Here is a 24,345-nt window from a genome sequence, read left to right on the forward strand (position 1 = left end):
ACGGCTAAGGGAGCTGGGCATGTTTAGCCTGGAGAAGAGGAGGTTAAGGGGGGATATGATAGCCATGTTCAAATATAGAAAAGGATGTCACATAGAGGAGGGAGAAAGGTTGTTTTCTGCTGCTCCAGAGAAGCGGACACGGAGCAATGGATCCAAACTACAAGAAAGAAGATTCCACCTAAACATTAGGAAGAACTTCCTGACAGTAAGAGCTGTTCAACAGTGGAATTTGCTGCCAAGGAGTGTGGTGGAGTCTCCTCCTTTGGAGGTCTTTAAGCAGAGGCTTGACAACCATATGTCAGGAGTGCTCTGATGTTGTTTCCTGCTTGGCAGGGGGTTGGACTCGATGGCCCTTGTGGTCTCTTCCAACTCTATGATTCTATGATTCTAACAACAGTTGTTTTAAATTGATTTCTTTTCGCCCCAAGTGCTCAGAGAATCCTGTCAAAACCTTTCTACAATTTCTCCTTTGTACTTGATTTAGGGGGGAGCAGCTGCCCCCCCCCCATGCTCCCTGGCAATGCCCATGGATCTCAATCCCATGCCCACCCCCCACCCCGAATCAAGACTCTTGATAGGAGCCAGGATGATGTCTCTTCTCTGACTCCAACCAGGAAGTCAGAGGCAGCCATGCTTCTGAAGGCCAGTGGCTGGAAGCCACAGAAGGAGAGAGTTGTTCTTGTGTTCAGATCCTGCCTGCGGGTTCCCCGCAATGGGCACCTGGGTGCCGCTGTGAGAACAGAATGCTGGGCTAGATGGGTCCTCTCTGGCCTGATCTGGCAGCCTCTCCCAGCTTCTCTCACCATCCAGTCTCCGATTTGCTTTTCCCAGGTGTCTGGAGCTGCCACAGTGATGACGACCGTGGGCAACATCAGCCTCCGGCCCCTCACCTTCCTCCTGACGGGCATCCCTGGGCTGGAGACCTCCCAGCACTGGCTCTCCATCCCTCTCTGCTCCATGTATGTGCTGGCTCTGCTGGGGAACGCCTTGCTCCTCGGGGTCATCAAGCTGGAGCCCAGCCTCCACGAGCCCATGTACCTCTTCCTGGCTGCCTTGGCCGTCACTGACCTGGTCCTCTCCACCACCACCCTGCCCCAGATGCTGGCCATCCTGTGGCTAGGGCCCTGCACAATCAGCTTCCACGCCTGCCTGGCTCAGATGTTCCTCATCCATGCCTTCTCCTCCGTGGAGTCGGGCATCCTGGTGGCCATGGCCCTGGACCGCTACGTGGCCATCTGCCTTCCCCTGAGACACTCGGCCATCTTGCGGACGTCCACTGTGGCCAAGGCAGTACTGCTGATCTTCCTCCAGGGTCTGGTCCTCATTGCTCCCTTTGGCCTGCTCCTCCAGAGGCTGCCTTTCTGCGGCCACAGGGTGGTCCTCCACGCCTACTGCGAGCACATGGCGGTGGTTAAGCTGGCCTGCGCAGACACCACCGTGAACAGGATGTATGGCCTCGTTGTGGCCCTCTTTGTGGTGGGCATGGACGTCCTCTCCATCGCTCTCTCCTACACCCTCATCCTGCGAGCCGTCTTCCGCCTGCCCTCCACTCAGGAGCGGCTGAAGGCCCTTAGCACCTGTGCTTCCCATGGCTGTGTGATCCTCATCTTCTACATCCCGGGGCTCTTCTCCTTCCTCACCCACCGCTTTGGCCACAGAGTCCCCCACCAGGTCCACATCCTCCTGGCCACCCTGTACCTCTTGGTGCCACCCATGCTCAACCCCATCGTGTACGGGGTGAAAACGAAGCCAATCCAAAGCAGGGTGGCCAGGGTCTTCTACGGGAGGGTGGCTTGAGTCTGGGGGGAATGATCCGGGAGGGTGGGCTGCCCCCAGCAGCCTTTGCAGCATCAGAAGGCCGTCCCTGAACCACACTGGCTAAGACGACTCTGTCCCCCCCCCCACCCACAGCATCCGGAAAAGGCAGAGGCACTTTCTCAGTCTTGGTGTCCTGGGAAAAGGCAGAGTTTCTTGGTTCTGACATGGTGGTTTTCCCACCAAAGGACTGAATGACCTGCAACACGGAGGAGGAGAGAGTTCAGAGCAGGTCATCCCTCAAAAAATGGGGGGGGGAGGGGGATTCTGGTCCAGCTGGGCAAAGGAAGACTAGCTCCTAGAACTTCTATGAACCGTTGCAAAAGATGACTTGTTCGTTGTTGTTGTTTAGTCGTTGAGTCGTGTCCGCCTCTTTGTGACCCCCTGGACCAGAGCACGCCAGGCCCTCCTGTCTTCCACTGCCTCCTGCAGTTTGGTCAAACTCATGCTGGTAGCTTCGAGAACACTGTTCCACCATCTCGTCCTCTGTCGTCCCCTTCTCCTTGCATCAGGGTCTTTTCCAGGGAGTCTTCTCTTCTCATGAGGTGGCCAAAGTCTTGGAGCCTCAGCTTCAGGATCTGTCCTTCCAGTGAGCATTCGGGGCTGATTTCCTTCAGAATGGAGAGGTTTGATCTTCTTGCAGTCCATGGGACTCTCAAGAGTCTCCTCCAGCACCGTAATTCAAAAGCATCAATTCTTCAGCCATCAGCCTTCTTTATGGTCCAGCTCTCACTTCCATACATCACTACTGGACGACTTGTTCACTTCCCATTAAATAAGGATTCTGAAAGGCTGACGCACCACCAGAGCTTTGCTCTCCAGACTGAGCCCTTTGCCTCGCGTGGGTCAGAGCAGGATGCGGCCTGAGGAGGGCGTCCCTTCTGGAAGAGCTCCTCCAGGCTGCACTTCCAGGCATGGATTCCTAGAGTCAGAATTGTAGAGCTGGAAAGGGACCCAGGGGGTCATCTAGTCCAGCCCCCTGCAACGCAGGAGTCATGGGTGAAGAATCCCTTACTGGTGGCCATCCAACTTCTGCTTAAAAGCCTCCAAGGAAGGAGAGTCCACCGCTGTCCCAGAGAGACTGGCCATCAGAAAGTTCTTCCTGATGTTTAGTCTGAATCTCCTTTCCTGCCCTCCCATCTGGAGCAGCAGAAGACAAGCTTGGTCCTTCTGGCAGCCCTTGAGATATTGGAAGATGGCTCTCCCCTCAGTCTCCTCTTCCCCAGGCCAAACATACCCAACTGCCTCAACCTCATCAGGCTTGGTCTCCAGACCCTTGATCTTCCTGGCTGCCCTCCTCTGCTGCCCTTCCAGCTGCTCAGTACCCTTCTTGAACTAGACAAAGGTCTCTCTGATCTCAAAAGGATATTAGATTAATTCAAGGAGGAGGAGACAGTGTAATGGCTGGACTAGGACATGGGTTCGAATCCCCACTTGGCCATGAAGGTCACTGGGTGCCCTTGGAGTCAGCCCCCCTCCCTTGCAGGGTCGTTGTGAAGAGGAAATGGGGAGGAGGAAAACCATGTAAGGCACCTGGAGATCCTCGAAAGATCAAGGTGGTATATAAATATAATAAAGTAAAAAATATAAAGTAAAAAATAAAATGGAGAGCTTCCATATTCAGGAGGTGTGTACCTCTGAATGCTTCTTGCTGTGTCTCTATGTGTGTGTGGGACAACAGAAGAGGGTCTGCAGCCTGAATGCGTGAGCCGAATGTGGTGTTAAGAGCGGTAGTCTCGTTATCTGGGGAACCGGGTTTGCGTCTCCGCTCCTCCACATGCAGCTGCTGGGTCACCTTGGGCCAGTCACACTTCTCTGAAGTCTCTCACCTTCACTCACAGAGTGTTTGTTGTGGGGGAGGAAGGGAAAAGGAGATTGTTAGCCGCTTTGAGACTCCTGAAGGGGAGTGATAAAGCAGAATATCAGATCCAAACTCTTCTTCTACTACTACTTTTCCATCTGACTTGTGAACTTATTGATTTCATCTGTGGATGGAAGCTTCCTATTGAACCAGAAGGAGAAGGTTCTTCATTTGCTAGAGCAGTTTGGCATGGAAAACTGCAAAGCAGTTCAGACTCCCATGACACCAGATTTCCCAAAGACAGTGTGTAATGATGAATTTGATCAGCCTGATTTGTACCACTCAAAAATAGGACAACTGTTGTATTTAAGCCGGTATTTAAGCCGGTAGTACATTACGTGTACTACAAACGTTCTGAGCCAACGTGTATCTAAACCCAGTACTGCCAATTGGTGTGCAATGAAAAGGCTTATCAGATAAAGGGGACATTAAGTGTATGTTTAGAGATATCTAGTGCACAAAATGAGAGACTAGAAGTTTTTGTTGATGCGGACCGGAAGAGCTGCGTAGCTACCAGAAAATCTACAAGTGGAATGGTTATGATGTTTGCCAATTCCATAATAGGATGGAGGTCAAAGAAACAGGGATTTGTCACGACCTCATCCTGTGAGGCAGAATATGGGAGTCTGTTGCTAGCATGCAATGAAATCATGTGGTTTATACAGATGCTAAAAGACCTAGATGGTAAAGTGGATTTGCCCATCCAAGTGTATGAAGATAGTCAATCATGCATTGCATTAGCAGGCTCGGAAATAATGAAATCCGCACCAAAACATATTGCTATTCATCATGCAAACGTTAGAGATAGTGTACAGAATGGGGTAATCAAACTGGAGTATTGTCAATCACAAGATAATATTGCTGATTTGTTTACCAAGCTGTTGCCAGCAACAGGTCATAACGAACTGACAAAACTGGGTTTATATATATGTGTATGTATGTTTTGTTTCTATTGGGTTTTTTGTTTTGTTTTGCATTTAAGAAACAGAAGGGGTGTCGGGGGGTGCTAGGGGCGCCTTGGAAGATGGTGGATATTAACATCTATCCAGCTCGCACGAGGTAATTAGAGGCTGATTATGCAGAGTAAATCAGTCTCCCTTCATCTCTCCAGGGGGGAGAGATGCAGTTTTCACCCGCTGTTGCCATAAATCACCCCCGAGTTTGGAAGAAGGAGGGGGTGAGGCACTGGGTGCACAACCCTCGCCTGGCCTCGGAACTCCTCCAAAGCTGCTTCCAGGTGCGAAACTAGTTGCATTACTTAAAGGGGGAAAAATTGGTGAAAGATAACGCACATGCTTCAAGAGAGGCAGGAGGTTCTTATCTGCTAACAATTTTACCACTGAAATGAAGATGACTGAGATGGAAGATTACATCAAAGTACTACAGACATGGTATCTGGAATGGAATGCAACGGAACTGAAAGGGGGGAATGACTTTTTTTTTTTTTTTTGTTCTATGTGATTAACTAATAACCCTCCCTCTTAGAAGATCCGTCACAGCAACTAATTGGCAAATGGGACTAAAAATGAACTGTGTGGGAATAATATGAACTTAAAGGTTTTACTTTGTAAAAGATTTGGAAAGAAGAAAGGCTCTCTTTGTGACGCAGTAAGAATGGAGATTTGATACGAGACCTGTGTTGCAGGAGGTTTAGTCTTGGGGAGGGCGAGCTGAAGATTTATTATTTTCGATGAGATTGTGAACTGGAAGGGGCAGCCCTCCTGGAAAAAGACTAATTTACGATGCAACAGGTCGGGAAAGTTAAAGAGCGAGCTTTTAGACTGTATTTCATCGGGACGACAAAATGGCGATTGCTTGCTCGAGCGGACTTACCTGGACTATTGGATGAGAGTGATTTACGAGAGAGCAGTAGAAAGCCCACACAGAAACACAAATAAGACTTTTTTTCAACCCACTTGCGGAGCAATTCGGAGGTGAATGAAAAGGAAAATGAGTAATGACAAGGATTGAGAAGAAGGAACTGGAAATATCATTCTTAATATGAAAGCAGCAGAAATATTCGAGGATTGGACTCCTGCCGATCAAAAAGCATAGGTACCCCCCACAAAAATTTATAATTTGGAAAACAATTGGATTATATGATATGTATTGTTATAATTTGGATTAATTGGTTTGATGTGTTTAATTTGGTAATATGAAACTTAATTTTTTTTTTAAGAAAAAGAAAAAGAAAAGAAACAGAAGGGGTGTCACAGCTTAAAATTAGCCACTGTTTCTTTAATACAAAAGGAACTGAGTCAGCATGAGTCGGCAGCCTACAATGAATCAGCAAAGCCTGCATGATTATGCAACCTTCCACCCACATATGCCTATAATATATAGGGTGGTCATTGATGGTCTGTTTGTGGGTTAGGTTGTCAGATGGTAGAAAGCTGGTTGCATTTGATATGTATAAAGCTGTCGGTCATGGTTGGAGAAGAAGATTTTTAATAATAAAAGCAGCATTCTGCAAAGTACTCTTTCTCAAGGACTCTTTGTGCCGACTAGGGTCTGAGGACCAGACCAAGGAGGTCAGAACCTTTTCCTTTTCAAACACATAAAAATCATTGCAACCCCCCCCCCCGCCCACAAGACCTGGGTTGCTGTGCGTAAGAGAAACCTGGTGGACAAGCAGCGACAAGGACAGGCCCATCTGCTTCATGCAACGGAGTCTCTGTTACAAAGGCCAGGTCAAGTCCTCCATCCATGATCAAGTCGTGGATGACAGCCATCTTATGAATTATTGACCTGGCATTGCACAGCAGCACCTTCAGGTCACGTGGGCATCCCTTGCGGATTCCAACATCCATCTGGTCAAGACCAGACCCGGAGGCAGGGATAGTCCTCAAACAATGACTAAACTGACCTCCTCGGTAATGACGTGGTCTGGTCTTAGCGTAACTCCTCCTCCTACCCGTGATCACTGAGATCGGGTGTCCCAGTGCACACCCCCCCCCCCCCGTGGAACCTGCCCCAGCCATTTTGCTGGATTGGGCCCCCTCCCCGGCAGCCCTGGCCCTCTCCTCTTAAGAATCAAATGCAAACTACTTCCGGGGGAGGCGCCTCCGGTAATGGCAGAATTCCTCTGACCGGGAGGAATCTGCTCCGTGGAAATCTGGGTCTGGCCACCACAGCGAAGGCGGAGACCCGTTAAAATCACAGGTGGGAGAAGCCTGTGAACGTGGGATTCGGCGGGCACCTTTTGCGCCTCCCCCACTCGTGGGGAACCCCGGTTTTGGGGGCTCCGGAGCGACGTGGTGTATCAAATCGTCTGCTTCTTCCATGGAGCGAAGCCGCATAGCTGTTGCTGGAGAGCGCTGACCTTTTCCTGTGGACAATTTGACTTTAAAGTAATTACCTGTGAGTAGAGCTGAAGCGGAAGAATTGGATTTTTAAAAGTTTAATTTGGTATCGTAATGGGGAGGATCAAAACAGGAAGTCCGCCTTCCCTTTTTGTAAATAGACTGAGGCAATGAAGTTGCAAGCTGGAGTCCTGGAAGGTCTTTTGTAAAAGATCAAATTTCCAACGGTAAAGAACATTAAACCCCCTCTTGGAAGCAGAAGAGAGGGGGAAGTTTAGGATTGAGTATGCCTGCGGGAGAGAGCGAAGAGACTTAAAATACCGCCGCTCTGACTCTGGAAACGGGCTGCTAGCAGGACTGATGTCTTTTGTAATGTTCATTGACAGCGCTTAGAACGTTCATTGACAGCTAGTTAAATAAGAGAAATACATTGTTTCTACTGTCTCCGGCCGCTTTAAAAAGGAGTAAAAGTAACTGAAAATTGAAACTAATTTGAAACTAACTTTGGATTGTTTAAAAGAGGATACTATTGACTATTACAAATAGAAACTGTTTCCCCCTAGTGGAAGCCTTTGAAACTGGTTGCTTTACAAGAGTTGGACTAGGGGAATTTCCAGCTGCAAGTTAAAAACCGTGAGACTCTGGGACTGACCTTGAATCTTTCAAATGTTATGGTAAATGGAAGAGGAAAAACAGACCAGTCAACTGTTGATAAAACATTAAGGTCTGGGAGGACTTGGTAACAATCCAGGAGAGGTCTATTATTAGGCCCTCCTGTTCTTTTTGTTGCTGTCTTTGTACTAGTATATTTGAAGCCAAGAGGAATGTTGACAGAGGAGGCTTTGGTGGCTGTATTGTATAAGATAAATGACTCATTGGATCAGCTTCACAGGAAAATGGACATGATAAATGCGAAAGTGGATGTTTCAATTGTTGAGGTTGACCTGAATGCAGGGAGTATGGACAATACCAATACAGAAACCACCCAGAAATTGATACCGGAACCTATTTTGATATGGCAAGCTGTGGAGGAAGTCAGGGAAAAAGCTGTTGCTGTTGAAGGTACAGTAACACAACTGGAGAGAAAGAGAGCCCCAGCCCTACAGAGGCAATTTGATGAACATAAGTTGACGCTCGCTATGACTGAACTTAAGGAAAAACAGACGAATTTGAGGATTAGAGTTCACCTTTGGTGGACATGCCCAAGGATTAAGACACTCTGGCAGATGATTCATAACGAAATGAAAAGGGTATTTAAATATACCCTTTTGAAGAAACCAGAGGCCTTTCTCCTGGGCATGGTCGGTCAATTGGTGATAAAGAAGGATAGAATTTGTTTCATGTATGCAACAATAGCAGCAAGAATACTCATTGTGAAGTACTGGAAGACACAAGATTTATCCATTCGGGAAGAATGGCACTATATGTAACTGGCAGAAACAACTGGCAGAAATCCGAGACCAGGGAGAAGAGCTGGTGGAAGAAGACTGGGAAAAGTTTAAGATTATTTATAGAAACACTGTAAAAATAATGAATGTTAGAAAAATGTTGGAATGAAGTTATATGGCTTTAGTAGAAATGCTATAAGGAATCAAGTATAGATGAATAGTGTATTAAAGGGAAAATAAGGCTAGAATATGTCAAGATAATTATAGGATAGAAAACAGAGGAAGATGGAAAGGAATTGCTGAAATAATTAATAGAAGTGGAAAACAGAAAGGGAGGTGTGAGTAGGTCGTGGAAATAAGGGAATGAAAGATAAGACATTGAAATTGTTCTGTGTTTGAAATGGTTTGTGTCATGCTTTGTTAGCTTTATGTTTTTCTTTTTTTTGTTCTTTCTTTTTTCTTTTCTTTCTGTTTTGTTGTGTTTAAATGGTTGAAAATTAATAAATATTATTTTTTAAAAAAAGAATCAAATGCAAACTATACAATAACCCAATAAGTCAGTAGAAACTAATTTAAACAACACACAACTGTTGAGCAAGGGGAGTCTGGTCCTCACCCTCCAGGCCAAGTGGGAAAAGGCCTTGCAAGGAGAAGAAGAAGAGGAGGAGGAGGAGGAGGAGGAGGAGGAGTTTGGATTTGATATCCCGCCTTTCACTCCCTTTAAGGAGCCTCAAAGTGGCTAACATTCCCCTTTCCCTTCCTCCCCCACAACAAACCCTCTGTGAGGGGAGTGGGGCTAAGAGACTTCAAAGAAGTGTGACTGGCCCAAGGTCACCCAGCAGCTGCAGGTGGAAGGTGGGGAAGCGAACCCGGTTCACCAGATTACGAGTCCACCGCTCTTATCCACTACACCACACTGGCTCTCAGGTCTTCCTTCCAGGACCCAGGGAAGGGGTAGCAGCATCCATGGAGATTCCACCTGCCTCCTTCAAAAGGAGGCCACTCACCTGAGTAAAGAATTTGAGGTGATGCATCATTGGTCTACTTCTCATGTGTTCTATGTTCTAAAAGTCCCTGAGATATCTTGATACCACGGGTATGAAATTCACGGCATTTAATGCCCTAAGAGAAAATTTAATGAAAATGATTTATAGGTGGTACATGACACCAGTCAAGCTTGCAAAAATTTACCATTTGCCCGACAATAAATGTTGGAAATGTAATGAGTCTGAAGGTACATTCTTTCACCTTTGGTGGACATGCCCAAGGATTAAGACATTCTGGGAGAGGATTTATAACGAAATGAAAAAGGTATTCAAATATACCTTCCTGAAGAAACCAGAGGCCTTTCTCCTGGGCATGGTTGGTCAATTGGTGCCAAAGAAGGATAGATTTTTTTTTTTTTTATGTATGCAACAACAGCAGCAAGAATACTTATTGCAAAGTATTGGAAGACACAAGATTTACCCACCCAGGAAGAATGGCAGATGAAGTTGGTGGACTATGTGGAACTGGCGGAAATGACTGGCAGAATCCGAGACCAGGGAGAAGAGTCGGTGGAAGAAGACTGGAAAAAGTATAAAGACTTTTTACAGAAATACTGTAAAATTAATGAATGTTAGAAAAATGTTGGAATGAAGTTATATGGCTTTAGTAGAAATGTTATAAGGAATTAAGTATAAATAGATTAATAGAGAATTAAAGGGGAAAATAAGGTTAAAATGTGTTAAGATAATTATAGGATAGAAAACAGAGGAAGATGGAAAGGAATTGCTGAAACAATTAACAGAAGTGGAATACAAAAAGGGAGGTGTGAGGTCGTGGAAATAAGTGAATGAAAGATGGGATAATGAAATTGTTTGATGTGTTTAACTGTTTTTGTTTTGTTTCGTTAATGTGTTAGTGTTATGTAGTGTTTTTGTATTGTATTGTATTGTTTTTGTAGTGTTTAAGTTGTTGGAAAAGTAATAAATATTTTTTTTTTAAGAGATCTCTTGATGAAGGTGGTGTATCAACTTAATAAATAACAGTAACAACCGCCATGCATTTTTTGTCCATTGAATCAGCAATTCAGCATTTCTGGGAGGGGAAATGGCATGCTATTGAGTGTTTGCCTAGCAACATGCTTAAGAAAGTTTTGGTTATTCATGATGAGAATGGGATTTATTTATGTTGAACTTTGCTGGGTTCCTCCTTGGCAGCCAGTGCAATGGTTTCAGCAGGGCTGGACTCAGGACCCGCAGCCTTGAGGGAGATCTAAGAACAGTTGGGCAGGGAAAGGTCTCCCTTGGGGGGTGGTGGACTCTCCTTCCTTGGAGGTTTCTCAGCAGAGATCGGACGGCCATCTGCCATGGATGGTTGAGCTGAGATTCCTGCCTTGCTGGGGGTGGGACTAGATGACCCTGGGATCCCCTCCTATCTCTCCCCTCCTGAATTCTAGGAGGAGCTTCCTTGCCTCCTGCAAAGCCCTTTTCCCTGCAAGCTCTTCCTCTGGTTTCTGGCCAAGGGAGGGAGATGCTCAGAGTCCAGCCAAGAGCCTCACTCCCAAAAGGATATCTGGGCATTGGCGTAGCCAAATAACAAATAATAAGAATATGAGGTTCTGCCAAGCGAGAGAGGGCTGAGCTGGAGGGACTCGGCTTGGCAAGGGTTAAAGGGAACCGAGCTGCCTTCCTAGAGAGGCCAGGAAGCAAGAGGGGCCAGGTCCTCCAGAGCCAAGGCCCCTCCCTCCCAGTCCTTTCCTGCAAGGAAGGGGGGGTGTTGCTTTGTGTCTCTCCTGCAAGGGCCGAATCGCAGCCCCCTCCCGGGATCTGGTGAGTCTCCTCTCTCCCCCCCCCCCAGAGGGTGCAGTGGGGAGACGGGGGGGGGGTCTCAGGGCTGCAGCAGGGGAGGGGGCCTGGGGGGCCTGATCTGCTCCTGTGGGGGGGGGACCCCAAGTCAGGGAGGAGAGGGTCCTGCCAGGGAGGGGCCAGGTCTGCCACGCTCTCCTTCCTGCAGATCAGAGGATCCCAAACTCATTTGCCCCCCCCCTTCAGAAAAAATCTCCCTTCTTTAAACAAAGGAGTCCCTGGGACTTTAACTCTGTGTGACGTCTCTCAGCTTCACTGCACAACAGAGGGAAAATGTGCAAATGGTTTTCCAAAGCTGGATGAGGAGGTGGACTAGCCCCCCCCCAAAAAAAAAAGGTGGGAGAGAAAGGGAAGGGATAAAGAGACCCCCCAAGAAAACCCCACAGGGAGGGAGGAAGAAAAGGTGGGAGAGAAAGGCCAGGAGTAAAGAGAGGGATCCCAGCCCAGAGTCCAGCTGCTGCATTGGGGACCAGTTTCCCAGTGTCTCCCAGGGCAGCTCCCCACGGAGGCCACTGCAGCAGTCCCCTCGCACCCAGAGCAGGGCATCCCAGGACCACATCCTCTCTCTCCCAAAGGGATTGTTGCTGGAAATGGGCGCTGCTACTCCCTGAGCCTCCAGGGACCTTGGCATCAATGGCTGTGCGTGTGTTAAGATATCCAATAGAATAATAAATTTCCTGCCCTTCACCCGAAGCTTCAAAGGAGATGTCTTTGGCTCCACGCACTTGGCCCTTGGCCCTTGTCCAGATACATTCCTGGCCCTCAGAGCAAAGAAAAAGGGACCCCACCCCAGGAGTCTGTCTGGAGAGCAGGAGAGAGTCCAAGTGCAAGAAAAGGAGACAGAAGCAGCGGAGTGGGGGTGGGGGGAGAGCAACTCCTGACGACCCCCAGGTGAGGACCCCCACTAGAGCCAAGCATCCATTTTTCAAATGACTCCCTTGTCAGTCAGTTTTGACTTCTTGCATTTACTCGAAGGCAGGAGCAACTAGACTGATTCACCTCAGAGAAATCCCTTCAGTTGCCTCCACGTTTTGCATTGCAATCTTCCTCCTAGGAGAGCTAGAGGCTGCTTCCCCTCCTCCACCTCCTCCACCTCCTTCTCCTTCTCCTTCTCCTTCTCCTTCTCCTTCTCCTTCCTCTTCTCTCCTCCTCCGTCTTCTTCTTCAGAATATATCTCATGGTTTGGTACAGTCCAACCCTGGTTCCTAGGAAGACTCATCCATGCTTGCTCAAGGAACATTTCTCTTCTTCTGACCTAAAAATTCTGTAACTAAACAATGTATTTGCTTTGTAGGATTTGCTAGCACCTCATTAGCACAGGCAGAACTTGGCAGAAGACCAAAGGGTTCATCCAATCTCTTAGAGACTTCCTGAGAGCACAGATGGATGAGCGAGACTCAGCTGGCCCTGGAGCAGAAAGAGGCCATGCCATCCAAACTGGTAGCAGTGGGGGATTCTGGGAAAACTCTGTGCAGAAGATCCTGGGTGAGGAGGGCACCCTCCGCTCAGAGGTGCAGAGCCAGCAGTTGAGGCACTTCTGCTTCCAGGAGGCCAAAGGACCCCGAGAGGTTTGCAGCCGACTCTACCACCTTTGCCACCAATGGCTGAAGCCAGAAAGGCACACGAAAGCTGAGATGCTGGACCTGGTGATCTTGGAGCAGTTCCTGGCTGTCCTTCCACCGGAGATGGAGAGCTGGGTGAGGGAATGCGGAGCGGAGACCAGTTCCCAGGCGGTGGCCCTGGCCGAAGGTTTCCTCCTGAGTCAGGCAGAGGAGAGAAAGCAGGTGAGAGAGACTTTCCTCTGGATACTCCCAAGGGGCTCCAAACAGGATGGAGAACATCCCATAATGCTCTACTGTTTTTTTTTGTTTTTTTTATAAAAAATTTTATTGGTTTTACAGATTTTTTAAAACACAAACAAACACATAAAAAGACATACAAACACGTATAATTTCATAGCATTTTTTCATAAACTTCTTTTCCGGGACTCCCCCATACCCCCCCTTTCTGCATCCCAATGACCAAAGTATTTTTTAGCAACTTCTAAATATACCTTTCCAACCTCTGTCTTCTTAATCTTTTCTGTGATCTTATCTCTTAACACTGTATCCCTTTTTTCCTGAAAACCTCAACATTCTAACATTCATCAAGTTTATAATAGTCCTTAAGGTAACTTTTAAATTTTCTCCAATCTTCTTCCGCCGTCTCTTTTCCCTGATCACGGATTCTGCTTGTCATCTCAGCCAATGTCATGTAGTCCATCACTTTCATCTGCCATTCTTCCAGAGTGGGTAGATCTTGTGTCTTCCAATACTTTGCGATGAGTATTCTTGCTGCTGTTGTAGCATACATAAAGAAAGTTCTGTCCCTTTTTGACACCAATTGGCCGACAATGCCCAAGAGAAAGGCCTCTGGTTTTTTAGTGAAAGTACATTTAAGTACCTTTTTCATTTCATTATAAATCATTTCCCAGAAAGCCTTAATCTTCGGGCATGTCCACCAAAGGTGATAGAAAGTACCTTCAGTCTCTTTACATTTCCAACACTTGTTATCGGGCAAATGATAAATTTTTGCCAGCTTGACTGGGGTCATGTACCACCTATAGACCATTTTCATGATGTTTTCCTTTAAGGCATTACATGCCGTGAATTTAATACCGGTGTTCCATAACCATTCCCAGTCAGCAGACATAATGTTATGACCAATATCCTGTGCCCACTTAATCATAGCCGATTTAACTGTTTCATCCTGTGTATTCCATTTCAGCAGCAAGTTATACATTCTTGATAAATTCTTAGTATTTGGTTCTAGCAGTTCAGTCTCTAATTTTGATTTTTCCACCTGGAAGCCAATTTTCCTATCCTGTTTGAAAAACTCCATTATTTGATGATATTGAAACCAATTTTGTACCTTATGTTTCATTTTCTCATGACTTTGTAATTTCAATTTATCTCCCTCCTGTTCCAAAATTTCCCAATACTTCGGCCATCCGACCTCCATATTGAGTTTCTTCACCGCCTTAGCTTCCACAGGTGACACCCATCTAGGGGTTTTGTTTTCCAACAGATCTTTATATCTTATCCAAACATTAAACAATGCTTTTCTGACAATATGATTTTTAAAGGCACTATGCAGCTTAATTTTATCATACCATAGATATGCATGCCAACCAAATGCGTTGTTGAAGCCTTCCAGATCCAAAATGTCTGTATTCTCGAGGAGCATCCACTCTTTAAGCCAGCAAAACGCTGCTGCCTCATAGTACAATTTTAAGTCCGGCAGGGCAAAACCCCCTCTTTCCTTGGCATCTGTCAGTATTTTAAATTTAATTCTGGGCTTTTTGCCCTGCCAGACAAATTTCGAAATATCTTTCTGCCACCTCTTGAAACATTCCATCTTGTCAAGAATCTGCAAGGTCTGAAACAAGAATAACATCCTAGGCAATACATTCATTTTGATCACTGCAATTCGGCCTAACATTGACAGTTTCAAATTTGACCATATTTCTAGATCTTTTTTAATTTCTGACCAACATTTTTCATAATTATCCTTATACAGATTCACATTTTTAGATGTCAAATAGACCCCTAGGTATTTCACCTTCTTGACCACCGTCAGCCCTGTCTCCTCTTGGAATTTCTCCTTTTTCATATCTGTTAAGTTTTTCCCTAAAACTTTAGTTTTTTGTTTATTCAGCTTAAATCCAGCTACCTGGCCAAACTGCTGGATTATTTCTAACACCTTTTTCGTACTAGTGTTTGGCTCTTGCAAAGTCAGTACTAAGTCGTCTGCAAATGCTCTTAACTTGTAGTGTTTAGCTCCGACCTGTACACCTTTAACCTGCTGGTCATTTCTAATCATATTCAGCAAGACCTCCAGAACGGAAATAAAAAGCAATGGGGAAATTGGGCACCCCTGTCGTGTTCCTTTTTCTATCTTAAGTTCCTCAGTTAATACATTATTTACAATCAACTTAGCTTTTTGTTCAGAATATATTGCACCCAAACCATTCTCGAAACCTTGGCCTACCCCCATCCCGTGAAGATTCTTTATCATAAATCTCCAAGAAATATTGTCAAAGGCTTTCTCCGCGTCCACAAAAATCAATACTGCTTTGGTGTTTATATTCACCTCTAGCTTTTCCAAAATGTCAATTATATTCCTTACATTGTCTGATAGGTGTCTTTTTGGGAGAAAGCCTGCTTGGTCCTTGTGAATCACAACGATTCATAATGCTCTACTGTTGGCCCTTCCTTTTCCTGGGAAGGCATCCATGGAATGAGATCTAACACCCTTAAAGCTTCTGTCTTTGTCATTCTCTTTCTAACATTTCTCGCCATTCATTCTCTGTTTTGAATCCTTGTTGCTCTTTCAGAAAAGGGATCATTTTGCAGAAATGGACCTGGATTCCTGTGAGGCAGAGAGGCCTCCGTTGGACACCAGAGAGAGGCCACTGGGTAAGGAGGGTGGCTTTTAATAATAATAATAATAATAATAATAATAATAATAATAATAATAATAATAATTTTTATTTATATCCCGCCCTCCCCAGCCGAAGCCGGGCTCAGGGCGGCTAACAACAATAAAACAGTACAAAAGTGCAGCATAAACAACATTCTAAAATCATTCATTATAAAATTAATTAATTCAAGCCACTGGCAACCATTGGGCCAGAGCTCCGCAAAGATTGCCGAGGGAGGGAGTCAGGCTGTGCCCTGGCCAAAGGCCTAGTGGAACAGCTCTGTCTTGCAGGCCCTGCGGAAAGATGTCAAGTCCCACAGGGCCCTGGTCTCTTGTGACAGAGTGTTCCACCAGATCGGAGCCACAGCCGAAAAAGCCCTGGCTCTAGTTGAGGCCAGCCTAACTTCTCTGTGGCCTGGGACCTTCAAGATGTTTTTATTTGAAGACCGTAAGTTTCTCTGTGGGGCATACCAGGAGAGGCGGTCCCGTAGGTACGAGGGTCCTAGGCCGTAGAGGGCTTTAAAGGTTAAGACCAGCACCTTAAACCTGATCCTGTACTCCACCGGGAGCCAGTGCAGCTGGTATAGTACCGGATGAATGTGATCTCACAGCGAAGACCTCGTAAGGAGTCTCGCTGCAGCATTCTGCACCCGCTGGAGTTTCTGGGTCAGTCTCAAGGGCAGCCCCATGTAGAGCGAGTTACAATAATCCAGTCTGGAGGTGACCGTCGCGTGGATCACAGTGGCTAGGTCAGGGCGAGGGAGGTAAGGAGCCAACTGCTTAGCTTGGCGGAGATGGGAAAATGCCGCCTTTGTTATAGCTGCAATCTGCGCCTCCATGGAAAGGGAGGTGTCGAAGATTACACCCAAACTCTTAACGGACGGTGCTGGCACTAATTGCGCCACTGCAAGAGATGGGAGTTGCCCCCCCCATCCCATATCGCCCCGTCCCAGCCACAGGACCTCTGTCTTCGAAGGATTTAGCTTCAACCGGCTCCCACGTAACCATCCAGCCACAGCTTCCAAACATCTGGTCAGTGTGTCTGGGGCCGAGTCAGAATGGCCATCCATCAACAGATAGAGTTGGGTGTCATCAGCATACTGATGGCAACCCAGCCCAAAACTCCGGACAAGCTGGGCGAGGGGGCACATAAAGATGTTGAAAAGCATCGGGGAGAGTATCGCACCCTGAGGTACTCCACACACCAAGGAGTGGCGTGATGACAATTCCCCCCCAAGCGCCACCCTCTGTCCCCGACCAGAGAGAAACGAGCGCAGCCATTGAAGGACTGTGCCCTGGATCCCCACGTCGGCGAGGCGGTGGTCCATAAGTTCGTGATCGACCATGTCAAAAGCTGCTGACAGATCTAGAAGAATCAGCAGCCCTGACCCGCCTCGATCCAGCTGTCTACGAAGGTCATCTGTTAGGGCAACCAGAGCCGTCTCGGTCCCATGACCAGCACGGAAGCCGGACTGGAATGGATCCAGAGCCGATGTTTCATCCAGAAACCTACCAAGCTGTTCAGCAACCGCTCTCTCAATCACCTTACCCAGGAACGGAAGATTCGAAACCGGGCGGTAATTGGATAGATCTAAAGGATCTAATGATGTTTTCTTTAAGAGCGGGCGCACCACCGCCTCCTTCAGTTCCCTTGGGAATGTCCCCGTGCCAAGGGACAAATTGATGATATCCCCCAGGGGGGCCCGCACCTCGTCTGGAAACGCTCTAATCAGCCAAGACGGGCACGGGTCGAGAGGACAAGTGGTGGGCTTTCCAGCTCGGAGGAGTCTGTCCACATCGGCTGGGGATATCCGGTCAAAGTGGTCCAATACTGGACCCGAGGACAGTCGAGGGGCCTCCAGTTCCTTTATTGTATCCAAATTGGCAGGGAGGTCATGGCGGAGCGACAGGACCTTCTCCGCAAAAAAGCTCGCAAATGCCTCACAGCTGTGTGTCGAATTGTTATTTAAATTTGGCTGTCCCTCAAGGGACGTTAAAGACCTGATTATACTAAATAATTGCGCTGGGCGAGAGCTAGCGGATGCAATGGAGGCTGAGAAGTATGACTACTTAGCAGCCTTCACCGCCATCTCATAGGTTTTCATAAAAGCCCTATAAGATGTTCTTGAGGCTCCGTCACGGGCACCCAGCCATACTCGCTCTCGCCGTCTGAGGTCCCGCTTCATTTTCCGAAGCTCCTCGGTAAACCAGGAAGCCCGGTTTCTGCGGGGTCGCAGAGGGCGCTTAGGTGCGATCTCATCAATGGCTGCCAGGAGCTGGGTATTCCAGCCCTCAACCAGCTCAGTCAATGAGTCGCCAGGGGGAGCAAGGTCCCGCAAGGCTTGGCGGAATCTCTCAGGGTCCATCAGCCTCTGCGGGCGAGCCCAAATCGGCTCGCCACCTAAGCAGGGTGGGGGTGGAAAGTCAATCCTGGCTTTCAGAGCGTAGTGATCAGACCATGGCACCTTCATCAAAGGAGACATGATCACATCTATACCTACGCCAAAGATCAAATCCAGCGTGTGGCCTGCTTGATGTGTGAGGCCCGAAACAAACTGGGAGAGCCCTAGTGTCGCCATGGAAGACACCAGGTCCAGAGCCTGTGAGGAGGGAATGGCATCAGCATGGATGTTAAAGTCCCCCAATACCAATAGGTTGGGGAACTCCAAGGCCCAGCCGGCCACCGCCTCCTAGCCTGACAGAGTGGCTGCTGGTGCGCTAGGTGGCCGTTTTCTCCGTTTGGTCTCGTTCTGTTGGTTTTCCAACTAATCTGTGAGTTCTTTTTGGGGGGGGGGGCAGTTGGGAACAAGGGTCCAAAGGAAGGGAGTAGTAATTTTGCACAACTAACATATGAAATGGGCACAAATGTCTAACTGCATTCTTAGCTTTCTGAAAGGCCCATCTGTAGTTAGAGATGCCCTGTTTCACCTATGAGAGACGTGGGCATTCCTTGCATCCTGCTTACGTTTTTTCTCTTGCAGGTGACAGAAGGATGCTGGCAAAACCTCCTGATCCACCTTTTCATGGGGGCAGAAGGGAAGCAGCGGCTGTGGAACCAGCTCAGGTCAGGGGAAGCTATTTTGTGGGGAAAGAGGCTGAGGGATGGAGCAGTGTCATGGACTGGTTCGGCACAGAGGAATGGTGGGAGGAAGCAGCCAGGGAACCAGGAAAGGAAGACATCTCAGAGCCCAAGGAGTGAAGGTAGAGGAAGGATGGGCGGTCAGATGGAGAAGAGTGAGACGCCTGGGAAGAGGAGGTGTCAGAAGCTGAAGGGGCAACAGGGCTTAGTGAGCTGGGAGACTCTGAGGCAGAATGCAGTCCAGAATCGGAGGCAGAAGTGGAAGGAGGCGAGTGGGAGGAGGAAGGTCGAGAGTCTAACATGGAGAAGCAAAGGCAGGCTGCACACTGGCGCACTGTTCAATCACTTGCCAGAAACCCCAGAGAGGAGGGGACTTGGAAAGCTGTGGGGAGCCAGGGGCCTTCATTCTCAGCAACTGCTTTTGTGAAGGAAGAGGCTCAGGGAATGAGCTGCTGTTCTCACGAGGCCCAAAACTCAGCCAAGTCTGTGAACATCGTGTTCTTGCTGATAAAGAGTTAACTCCAGCTGTGAACTGTGGGATTTCCTGCCCATATACTGTAATTTTCACTCTGTAACACGCACATTTTTTCTCCTAAAAAGTAAGGGGTAATGTCTGTGCGTGTTATTGAGCGAATTTGTGGTCCCTGGAGCCGACTGGCCTGAGTGCAGGAGCAAATTTCAGGCAAAATTTAGATCGCGTGTCACGGAGGAGGGAAGGGAGGGAAGGCTTCAGAAGTGAGGCTGCTGCTTTCCTGCATTCTGCCTCAAGGTCTTACTGCCCACCCTCTTCTGTTTTCAGTTCCTGTGTTTGCTCAAACGCAACAAAGAGCAGGGAAATCCCCTGCCCTCCTGGCAAGCAGAGAGGAAAGGAAAGGATCGCGTTGTTCCTTCTAATTCCTTCCTAGTCACACTGCGCGCAGGTTCTAGGAGCTCACCCAACAGCCACCACCTCCTCCTCTCCGTGCTGCTGCTGCTTCTTTCAGCATTCTAGGGACTCGCAGGCAGCCGGAAAATATGCAGGGGGGAGGGAGACAGAGGCAGAGGGCTGGCTTGGGCGGGTGGGGGAAAACTTTTGCCTTCCTTTCCTCCCTCCTGTTAAACCCCTCTCCTGCATTGTTAGCTAGCTGCACACCCCTCTCGTGCTCTTTGTCCCTTCTGTGTTTTTCCTTCCCTCCCCACTTAAAACGTGGTTACAAAGCTCGTATCCACATGGATCCTCAGGATCTTTGCACTCGGTCACCCCAAATTCACCATCAGATCACATAGCATGTCCATGGCTACAGCCTGCACCAAAAAAATCATGCACCCACTGTTGCCTGGGGCTGCAATGGTGCAAAAACGTGGTTACAAAGCATGAATCCACATGGATTCTCAGGATTTTTGCATTGGGCTACCCCAACCTCACCCTCAAATCACATGTCTGTGGCCCCAGCATGAAACACAAAAATGATACATCCACTGTTTCTTTCAGAATTTTTTTTTCTTGTTTTCCTCCTCTAAAAACTATGTGCGTGTTATGGTCAGGTGTGTGTTATAGAGCGAAAAATACGGTAACTCTGTGACCCCAGCCTTCTGAATGTTGCCAGTAGGATTCATCTGTAGTTGCAGTTTTCATGGAATCCTAGAGTTGAAAGGGACCCCAAGGGTCATCAAGTCCCACCCCCTGCATTGCAGGAGTCTCAGCTAGATCCTCCCAGACAGATGGCCATCCAAACTAGGCTTATTTTATTTCTATATTCATCAGTGAATGTTAAAATAGGCTTCTAAGCAGCGGACAGACAATAACAAATAGTGGCCAGGATTCACCTAGCCAGCCCCATCCGCTGCAAAATGGGGCCTGCCCCCCACTCCTCCCCTCTCCATGCCCCCATGAACCCCTTGAATTTGGCTCTAGGGCATTGGGAGGGAACCTCCCCAGAACAACTCATGAGGAGAGGAGAAAGTGGATCCTTCCATCGGGGAAACTGGGATGCTTGCGTAGGCAGAAAAAAATGGAAAATATAAGCTGGATGCAAAAAGACGAATACCCACAGTTAAAATGCAGAATAAAAGAATTCAATTAAAGCGTTAAAATAGGTACCCATAATTAAAATGTGCAGCAAAGCAATCCTATTGAAATAACACAGCAATTAACAGGAAGGAAACCACAGAGCATTGTGTAGCAGATCATATTTCTGCTGTCTCAGAGGAGGACATTTCCCTTTTTCTTTTAGGGTCTAGTGTGCTTTGAAGATGTTGCTGTTCGTTTCACGGACGAGGAGTGGGCGTTGCTGGATCCTGACCAGAGAGCTCTGCATAAGGACGTCATGGAGGAGAATTGGGGGATCGTGGCCTCTCTTGGTAAGGCTCCCTGTGGGATCATCCTATCTGCCAGGAAATTCAAGAAATACCTCTATGTGACAAACCTCATATATTTTCACAGCGCCCATTACAACACCTGGGAACCTAACACCCCCCCACATGAAATAATAAATTACAGTTTTTTCTGTGAACAATCTTTCTCTAGTTCTGCCTCCTTCTACCACAGTTGGGCTGATCTGAACTGCCCAGGCATCTTAAATGTCAGCTTCAGAGTTGTTAGGAAAGATATGTAGCTTCTGTCAGCTTTTCTGTTTTTGTTTTTGCTGCTGTCAGTCTTGGGTTGACCAAAGAGACGACTGACACTGGAGATGGAGGAGATGCCATGACTGGGCCAAACAACATCTGTCCCAGAGAAGAGCCAGGCTGATTGAATCTCAGGTAGTAGTAGCAGTAATAATAATAGTAATAATAATAATTTTTATTTATACGCCGACCATCTGGCTGGGTTGCCCCAGCCAATCTGGGAAGCTTCCAACACACATACAGTGGTACCTCTGGTTGCGAATGGGATCCGTTCCAAAGGTCTGGCCAGATCCCGAGGTTTTCGCAACCCGAGGATCATGGTTCTGCGCATGCGCATGGATTTGTCGCTATCATAAGCTGATGTTTATATAATCCGAGGGTTACGTAACCTGAGGTGCTACTGTATAAACATGAAACAGTAATAATAGCATCTAATCCAATGAAAAAAGTACAAAATTTTTACAAAAAGTACAAAATTTTTAAAATGAGTAACTTCCTTCAAACAAAGCAACATTCAACCAATGATTAGAATCCAATAATAAATACATTGGTTTATTATATATAACAAAGGTAATGAACACTGCCTTCTCTACAACAAATTTAATGGGCATTATTTCCTAACTGGGGGCTCCATTTGTTCCTGAGGCTCTAATCCCTTTTTCTCTCCATTGCAGATTGTGATGAATTGGAAATCAAGAACAAAGGTGACCACAACAGAATCTGCAGAGTGGAGAAGGCACGTAAAAATTTGGAATGTGGAAAGAGCTGCAGTCAGGGCTCCCATTCCAGTTCCCATCAACGAAATCTCATTGGAAAGAAACCCTATCAGTGCATTGAATGTGGAAAGAGCTTCAGTCAGAGCTCCGATCTCACTTCCCATCAGAGAATTCATACAGGGGAGAAACCCTATCAGTGTGTGGAATGTGGAAACAGCTTCAGTAGCAGCTCCAATCTCACAAAACATCAAAGAATTCATAAAGGGGAGAAACCCTATCAGTGTGTGGAATGTGGAAAGAGCTTCAGTCACAGCTCCTCTCTCACTAGGCATCAGAGAATTCATACAGGCGAGAAACCCTATCAGTGCATGGAATGTGGAAAGAGCTTCAGTAGCAGCTCCGATCTCACTTCCCATCAGAGAATTCATACAGGCGAGAAACCCTATCAGTGTGTGGAATGTGGAAAGAGCTTCAGTAGCAGCTCCAATCTCACAAAACATCAAAGAATTCATAAAGGGGAGAAACCCTATCAGTGTGTGGAATGTGGAAAGAGCTTCAGGCATAAAGCTCAGCTCATATCCCATCAGAGAATTCATACAGGGGAGAAACCCTTACAGTGCATGGAATGTGGAAAGACCTTCAGTACGAGTTCCCATCTCACTTCCCATCAGAGAATTCATAAAGGGGAGAAACCCTATCAGTGTGTGGAATGTGGAAAGAGCTTCAGTAGCAGCTCCAATCTCACTTCCCATCTGAGAATTCATACAGGGGAGAAACCCTATCAGTGCATGGAATGTGGAAAGAGCTTCAGTCAGAGCTCCAATCTCACTAGGCATCAGAGAATTAATGCAAAGGTTGGAAAAACCATTATCCAGCTTTAGGAGCCAGGCAAATCCGCACCTTGTTAACCAGGCCTTTGCCTGATTGACATCTAATGCCCTTTTAAAATGTGGTAGTGAGGCGGGTTACAGATGTATATTTTGTGTTTTTATGTTGTTACCATCCTGAGACATGTGGGAACAGGAGTCGACTTTTAGAGGCTGAGGGGTTTTTGCCCCCCAATGATATATTTGAGGGGGCCACCCCCCCAGTTGATAGGCATTGCCATTCCAATGACCTGCATGCATCATATGTTTGATTGTGCAAAGCAGGCCTTACCTGGCCCCTTCCTCCAATATTTTATGCAAGTTGGCACCACTGGGTCGGTCGGTATACAAATTAAATAATTACATAAATCACCTTCAAAAACAAGTAAAGGCAGAGAAATCTCTCCTCCCCTTTTTTTGGATGGAGTTACAAACTTTTTTGATCAGTGGACTGCTGTAGAAATCGTGCGTCTTGATTTCAGCAAGGCTTTTGACAAAGTCCCCCGTGAGAAAGCTGGTAAAATGTGGGCTGAACAAGGAAACTGTTAGGTGGATTTGACTGACCGAACCCAAATAGGACTCTTTCATGGTTCCTTATTATCCTGCAGGGTTCTGTCCTGGGCCCATTGTTGTTCAACTTCGTTATAAATGACTTGGATGAAGGAACTGAGAGGATGCTCATCACATTTGCGGAGGACACCAAACGGGGAGGGGAGGCCAACGTGGCAGAAGGCAGAATCAGATCAAGGGCAGGAATAGTACCACTTTCTTCTGCCTTGGTCAGGCCCCACCTAGAATACTGTGTTCAGTTCTGGGCACCACAATTTAAGTATCCAAAAGGTGGGGGAACACAATCCGTATTCCTGTGGCCAATGTTTCTTGACATGTGGGCCAATGTTTATTGAATACATAAATTGTGAAGACTGTTGCCGGAATCTACCCCGCACTCGTGGGAAAATGTGGCGTGATCCTTTAGAATAATCAATTGAAACTTGTAACATATGGCAGGATGAAAGTCTGCAATTCCATGAGACAAGCTTTGTGTTGTTTACTGTTGTGTAACCATTGCTCTCGTTAAAATTATCTTTTATACCATGAAAATAAATAAATAAAACGGTATCGCCCATTATTTTCACATAATCTAAGTGTTTATTCGGGTGAGGCTGAATGAAACACTAGAGAAAAATCCTTCTTGACTGCGTCTGCATAGTTTCAAATATGAGTTCACTTACCCATGTTATGGAAATTCCGGGGGGGGGGCATCTTTATACAGTGGTACCCCGCAAGACGGAAAACCCGCAAGACGAAAGGGTTTTCTGTTTTGGAGGCGCTTCGCAAGACGAATTTCCCTATGGGCTTGCTTCGCACCCCGACTGGCTGGGCTGATGAGTCGTCTCTCAACCC

At 47.1% G+C, this 24,345-nt stretch overlaps 4 protein-coding genes across 4 annotated transcripts in view; 3 read left to right on the plus strand and 1 right to left on the minus strand.

Annotated features, from left to right (window-relative positions):
* The window catches only part of LOC310705084 (uncharacterized protein), a 242,403-nt gene that overhangs the window by 144,145 nt on the left and 73,913 nt on the right, over positions 1-24,345 (minus strand). The window lies entirely within an intron of this gene.
* Positions 1-24,345, plus strand: part of LOC310705024 (uncharacterized protein) — a 275,548-nt gene that overhangs the window by 136,857 nt on the left and 114,346 nt on the right. The gene's annotated exons all lie outside the window — the stretch shown is intronic.
* On the plus strand, positions 853-1,797 carry LOC310705303 (olfactory receptor 52L1-like; the record flags this gene model as incomplete). The annotated part of the gene is made up of 1 exon (XM_083499935.1): positions 853-1,797. The coding sequence occupies one exon, from the start codon at positions 853-855 to the stop codon at positions 1,795-1,797; it is 945 nt and encodes a 314-aa protein (XP_083356061.1).
* On the plus strand, positions 12,383-24,055 carry LOC310705176 (uncharacterized protein). Its single transcript, XM_083499717.1, has 5 exons — positions 12,383-12,999; positions 15,591-15,672; positions 18,658-18,740; positions 20,969-21,095; positions 22,034-24,055. Exons 1-5 carry the CDS (start codon positions 12,598-12,600, stop codon positions 22,954-22,956), a joined length of 1,617 nt encoding a protein of 538 aa, XP_083355843.1. The 5' UTR covers positions 12,383-12,597; the 3' UTR covers positions 22,957-24,055.

Source organism: Podarcis liolepis (assembly GCF_965112155.1).
Source record: "Podarcis liolepis genome assembly, chromosome: 4".
Lineage (NCBI taxonomy): Eukaryota > Metazoa > Chordata > Lepidosauria > Squamata > Lacertidae > Podarcis > Podarcis liolepis.

Bases quoted from the DNA above. Each gene is read 5' to 3' on its own strand.
- LOC310705176 (XM_083499717.1), top strand. From the start codon at position 12,598: ATGGATGAGCGAGACTCAGCTGGCCCTGGAGCAGAAAGAGGCCATGCC. The intron at 18,741-20,968 runs GTCAGGGGAAGC...TTTTTCTTTTAG, and splicing joins CGGCTGTGGAACCAGCTCAG to GGTCTAGTGTGCTTTGAAGA. The intron at 21,096-22,033 runs GTAAGGCTCCCT...TCTCCATTGCAG, and splicing joins GGGGATCGTGGCCTCTCTTG to ATTGTGATGAATTGGAAATC.